The sequence below is a fragment of the Myotis brandtii genome, unplaced genomic scaffold, assembly GCF_000412655.1.
Source record: "Myotis brandtii unplaced genomic scaffold, ASM41265v1 scaffold868, whole genome shotgun sequence".
Classification (NCBI taxonomy): Eukaryota; Metazoa; Chordata; class Mammalia; order Chiroptera; family Vespertilionidae; genus Myotis; species Myotis brandtii.
In genome coordinates, this window is record NW_005371540.1 from 745,274 (window position 1) to 752,112 (window position 6,839).

A 6,839-nucleotide genomic window follows, 5' to 3' on the forward strand; every position below is an offset into this window, starting at 1 on the left:
TGGGCACTGTACACACACACGGGCACGCACATTGGGCATCCACTGTGGGCACTGTACACACACACGGGCACGCACATTGGGCATCCACTGTGGGCACTGTACACACACACGGGCACGCACATTGGGCATCCACTGTGGGCACTGTACACACACACGGGCACGCACATTGGGCATCCACTGTGGGCACTGTACACACACACGGGCACGCACATTGGGCATCCACTGTGGGCACTGTACACACACACGGGCACGCACATTGGGCATCCACTGTGGGCACTGTACACACACACGGGCACGCACATTGGGCATCCACTGTGGGCACTGTACACACACACGGGCACGCACATTGGGCATCCACTGTGGGCACTGTACACACACACGGGCACGCACATTGGGCATCCACTGTGGGCACTGTACACACACACGGGCACGCACATTGGGCATCCACTGTGGGCACTGTACACACACACGGGCACGCACATTGGGCATCCACTGTGGGCACTGTACACACACACGGGCACGCACATTGGGCATCCACTGTGGGCACTGTACACACACACGGGCACGCACATTGGGCATCCACTGTGGGCACTGTACACACACACGGGCACGCACATTGGGCATCCACTGTGGGCACTGTACACACACACGGGCACGCACATTGGGCATCCACTGTGGGCACTGTACACACACACGGGCACGCACATTGGGCATCCACTGTGGGCACTGTACACACACACGGGCACGCACATTGGGCATCCACTGTGGGCACTGTACACACACACGGGCACGCACATTGGGCATCCACTGTGGGCACTGTACACACACACGGGCACGCACATTGGGCATCCACTGTGGGCACTGTACACACACACGGGCACGCACATTGGGCATCCACTGTGGGCACTGTACACACACACGGGCACGCACATTGGGCATCCACTGTGGGCACTGTACACACACACGGGCACGCACATTGGGCATCCACTGTGGGCACTGTACACACACACGGGCACGCACATTGGGCATCCACTGTGGGCACTGTACACACACACGGGCACGCACATTGGGCATCCACTGTGGGCACTGTACACACACACGGGCACGCACATTGGGCATCCACTGTGGGCACTGTACACACACACGGGCACGCACATTGGGCATCCACTGTGGGCACTGTACACACACACGGGCACGCACATTGGGCATCCACTGTGGGCACTGTACACACACACGGGCACGCACATTGGGCATCCACTGTGGGCACTGTACACACACACGGGCACGCACATTGGGCACATGCACACACAGTCCTGCTCGGTCTTCCTGCTGAAATGTGGGAGCAGAACAGGCTGCCCTTCTCCCTGTCAGTCAGTTGCTATTGGCTTTCGAAAGATTCTAGCCACTAATTTCCCATAATTCCGCCTCGTGATCATTTCTCAGTGCCCGAACCCACGGGGTCTGGAAAAGCCTGGGGCCCCATCGCATCTGCCGCTGGACACCGCTGGGCACAACCGGGGAAGCCACCTGGGGAGCAGTCTTTGTTCCTCTGCATCTGATAACAGCTAATCCCCCCAAATGTCAGAGGCAGCTCACATCTAATTAAGGAGTGGCCATTCGTACGCTGCAGACTGGAGGTGCCCCCGGCCCCCGAGTCAAAAGCGGAGTCCTTCGGGGGACATGCCAATCTTTTCTTATTTCCTCCGCTGAGCCCGGGCCTCTGTGAATGCAATTATGGGGACAAATAGCATGGCTTAACTCCACTACCCTGTGGGACAGCCAGCTCTCTGCTGATAAAACCAGCTGTGTGGGCAACCGTTAAACGAGAAGTCTAATATTTAACTACATGTAATAGCCTGCTGCCTCGGGCCTTTCTGGGAGGGTGGGGTTTCAGGCCTGGGAAAAGCTACTCAAATGCAGGCGACGTATCCACACGATTCGCCCGCGGTGCTCCCCCACGCGCCACAGCTCCAGGCACTGCAAATGGGTGGTCTGGGGGCAAGTAGTGTTCGCATGAACTCCAGGCCAGCGTGAGTGGCATTTCTCCTCCAGCGTCAGCATCGGAGATGGCGGGGAGGGCAGCAATTCAAATGTACACGTGGAGAGAGGCACATAGTCTAAAACTGGGAAAGGCTCTACCCAATCCTCTTTCTGTTGCTGTTAATCCCACTGGAGGGTATTTTCCCATTGATCTGTAGATAGAGTGGAAGGGAGGGGAGAGACATGGAGGTGAGAGAGGCACACCGATTGGTTGCCTCCCACATGGGCTCTGACCAGGGCTGGGGATCAAGCCTGCAACTGAGGAACATGCTGTTGACCAGAACTGAACTTGGGACCCTCAGGCCACGGGCCGATGCTCTATCCACTGAGCCAAAACGGCTAGGGCCTCTTTCATTTGGAAATGTGGCTCCCACATCAGCCGGCCACCAGCCACTGCCCCGAAAGGGACGGCCATCTCTGTTCTTGTTGGTAAAGACGTTGTACCTGTGTCCCTGCTAATTCCACTCATCTTGGCGAGTTCCCATTGCTCTAGTGTGACACACAATCACACACCCAGGGCCCTCTGCTGTCACCCCTGAGTTTACGTCACAGGCGGAGAGGTCAGGGCCACGGGCTTGGGAGGTTGAGGCTTTGGGTGCCTTTGAAGTCCCACAGTGTGCCTCTTGTTCCTGGTTGTTGTTAATCCTCACCTGAGGATATTTTTTTTCATTGATTTTTTTTTTTTTTTTTAGAGAGAGAGAGAAATGGATAGGAGAGAAACATCAATGTGAGAGAGACACATTGATTGGTTGCCTCCTGCAATGCCCCAACCGGAGTAGTGATTGAACCTACAACCCAGGTATGTGCCCTTGACCGGGAACCGAACCTGTGACCCTTGATGATTTGATGAGCCCAATGTAGAGTCCCTTGAAGATAAATTCCCTTTCATAATGGACCACAGACTGCCCCTATGGAGGCTTGATGTGAGAAAGAAAAGAGGAAGTTGGACAGTTTTTGTTACAGGTCAGATGGTAAAATAAGGTGATAGGGCCCTTTCAGTAGGAGAGGAATGGAGTGGGTGGATGAGGGGCATTCTTGCACCTGGAGAAGAGGCACTGAGGGCATCTGTGTGCTTTGCAAGCTAGGGGACAGCCTCTGTGCAGTCAGGGGAGGGGAAAGGAGGCTGACAGCTGACATGCTCATCCATGCTGAGAGCCCCAAAGTCCGATAACCTTACGATGAAGGTAAGAAATATGACTCTTAAATTATCCTAGAAAATGTAACAAAGATCGCATTCCTGTTCTCCTTTCCTTCCTGAGACACGGGGCCTCTATATTTGGAGAACCATTTGTCCTAACACACACATGGCATTGGTTTCCCCAAAACAGCAGGCTTGACATCAAACATCCCCAAACCGACAGTGTAAGAAGCGCTACACAGCAGGGAGGCCTCCCATCTGCCCAAGCTCCTGGCTGTCACGTCAGCAAGATATCGAGTGTCTCCATGTCTTGGGCTTGTGATCGAATTGTACAGACCGCCTCCAGGACTGGTGTAGGACAGTGTGTGGTGCACGGGAAATTGTACAGACCGCCTCCAGGACTGGTGTAGGCCCCGCGTGTGGTGAATGGGAAATTGTACAGACCACCTCCAGGACTGGTGTAGGCTCAGCGTGTGGTACATGGGAAATTGTACAGACCGCCTCCAGGACTGGTGTAGGACTCAGTGTGTGGTGCACAGGAAATTGTACGGACCGCCTCCAGGACTGGTGTAGGACTCAGTGTGTGGTGAATGGGAAATTGTACAGACCATCTCCAGGACTGGTGTAGGACTCAGTGTGTGGTGAATGGGAAATTGTACAGACCGCCTCCAGGACTGGTGTAGGACTCAGCGTGTGGTGCACGGGTAATTGTGCGGACCACCTCCAGGACTGGTGTAGGCCCCGCGTGTGGTGCACGGGAAAACCTGTGGCTTCAGTAAATGTTGGCTGAATCGGACTGTATTCTTTCTTCTCTTTCCTTCAGAACTATTTGACCTGGAAACAAATGAACACATACGGAAGGCTATAAATGACCGGCAGATGCCCCAAGTGGAATACAAGCAAATCAAGATAGATGATTACAGTAAGTGCTGCATCTTTCCCTTTAAAAGGAGAAGCAAATATCTGATCTGAAACGGCCCCCCGGACTCCCATGCCCTGTTCCCTGCTGAGGTCGTTTCTACATAGAGAGACACTCGGGACAGTGCAGGGTATTCTGGTAAAGAGAAGCCACTTGGTAAGGCTTTATGTCCCAAGGCAATATGTCAAAGGAAAGTCTAGCCCACCCACATGGATGACATCCCTGACTGCTTCAAACTTCCATACACAACCTGGAGGCCAGGTATTCAGATCCAAACTCATGAGAACCCTCAAATTAACTACATATACTCTTTTGTGCTGTTCTTTTATAAGGAAGAAACAAAAGGCAAGAAAACAAGACCATTTTAGATTGCCAGTGATGATGGATAGGTGGATGGATGGATGGATGATGGAGGATGGAGGGAGGATGGATGGATGAATGGATGATGGATTGATAGAGATGGATGGATGGAGGATGGATGGATGGATGATGGATTGATAAAGATGGATGGATGAATGGATGATGGATTGATAGAGATGGATGGATGGATGGATGATAGATTGATAAAGATGGATGGATGAATGGATGATGGAAGATGGATGGATTGATGGATGGATAGATGATGGAGGATGGATGGATGGATGGATGGATGGATGGGTGATGGATGGATTGATAGATAATGAGGATGGATGATGGATGGATGGATGGATGATGGAAGATGGATGGATGGAGGATGGATGGATGGATGGATAGATGATGGAGGATGGATGGATGATGGAGGGTTGATGGATGGATGATGGATGGATGAGTGGATGGATAGATAATGAATGGATGGATGATGGATGGATGGATGGATGGATGGGAGGATGGATGAATACACAGCAAGCAACTTCTACATGTTTGTTCTGAGCCCCCCTCTCCCGCCCCACACACACACACACCCCTTCCATGTATAGCTGCAGACCTCAGGACAGGCCCCCTACCTGCAGAATCCAGTACAAAATGTGCATGTGGGTGCTTCACTCACAGTTTATTATGATGGTAGAGCATTAAGCCCACAGCAGGCCCTTATGGGGCCATGTGTGTCTGCACAGGTAACACGCTGGGAGCCGGCCAGATGGACCTCCATGGCCAGACACCAAATTCCTGACTCACCCCTGCTCACTGCTCAGCAAGTTTTCCAGAACCCTCCCTCACATTTTCTCACATCTGTCCTTTCCTGCCGCAGCCTTTGAGGACAGATCACCTCCCTGGGTGAGGTTCAACCTCATCTAAACCAGTGATGGCGAACCTATGACACGCTTGTCAGAGGTGACACGCGAACTCAATTTTTTGGTTGATTTTTCTTTGTTAAATGGCATTTAAATATATAAAATAAATATCAAAAATATAAGTTTTTGTTTTACTATGGTTGCAAATATCAAAAAATTTCTATATGTGACAAGGCACCAGAGTTAAGTTAGGGTTTTTCAAAATGCTGACACGCCGAGCTCAAAAGGTTCGCCATCACTGTCCTAAACCCAGTGCCCCCTTCTCACACTGCTGTCACAGGGACAGTCCCCAAACCCAGGCCACTAAAGGGTGATGCCATCCCCTCCTCAAAAAGTGCAGAAAAGGCCTTCAGAAGCCAGTTACCCACCTTCCCCTCCCGCCACCTGAGCCTCCTCCCAGCCTGGGGTTTGACTCGACAGGCAGATGAAAGTGAGGATGCCACGGGTCTGAAAGACTCTGCTCTGCGGACCTGCTATTGTGTGTTGTGCTGTGTTGTGTTGAGTTCTGTTGTGTCGTGTCGTGCTGTGCTGTGCTGTGTTGTGTTGAGTTGAGTCATGTTAAGTTGTGTTGTGTTGTGCTGTGTTGAGTCGTGTTGTGTTGTGTTGAGTTGTGTTTGTTCGTTAGAGGCTGCAGCTTTCCTCCAAGCAACACGCCTTCTGGAAAGATTCTCAGGAAAGCAAGCTGCCAGTCCTGGCCAGCTCGGCCTGGGGCTTATCCTCTGTGGCAGGGAGCAGCCCAGACCACGTTTTATGGATATTTCAGTGATAAAGTCAGAGCCTGCCTTTCTGCGTCCCCGGGCCATTGACCCAATTTGCAAGCCATTAACATTCAGTCAGAATCAGGAATGAGACCTGGTCAGAGCGGCTCCCCAGTGGGGAGGGGGACTGTCCTATAGTAATTCAACGGGGAAAGCTGCTAATTCTGATTTAATTGGTAATCTGGGTTGTAGTTAACATCAGTAAACAATTTCTATCTTGAGAGGGAAGGTTTGGGGGAGGACAGAAGAAAGAGGAAAATCCACCCAGTCACGGATGCCACACTGCCAAGGACCAGATCTTGGTGGCCTGGGCTGCACCAGCCCCTCCCGTGGTGTGTGGAGGGGTCCGAGCCCACAGGCAGGCACCTGCCCAGCGCCAGCCTGTGCACAACAAGGCGGGCAGAGCCCTGGTTCTGCATAGAGTCCCAGGGGTCTCCGCTGCCCCTCTGGGCTGCCCTCCGGCCTCACGCCTGCCCCTCCATCCCTTCCTCCCCCACTAAATGGCACCTGCAGCTGCCCCGAGGGTCCACCCCTCCCGGCCTGGGCCCTTCTGTGAGCAGAGAGAGCCAGGCTTGCTGTTTTCCAACTCATTCTGTTTGCGAGATTGAATTGAAGCTTCTCATGAAGACACTGAGCCTCAGAGATGGCGGGTGACCTGCCCAAGACCACAGGGAGCCCGAGCCATCCTGGCCCTGCCTCCCGGTCCTGCGGCC

General features: G+C 52.9%; 1 protein-coding gene across 1 annotated transcript in view; it reads left to right on the forward strand.

The window, feature by feature from the left end:
- DPP6 (dipeptidyl-peptidase 6) overlaps nt 1–6,839 on the forward strand; it is a 386,529-nt gene that overhangs the window by 343,398 nt on the left and 36,292 nt on the right. The window contains exon 18 of the mRNA XM_014532252.1: nt 4,002–4,100. Within this exon, the coding sequence (XP_014387738.1) occupies nt 4,002–4,100 (99 nt within the window). The remainder of the gene's footprint in view (nt 1–4,001; nt 4,101–6,839) is intronic.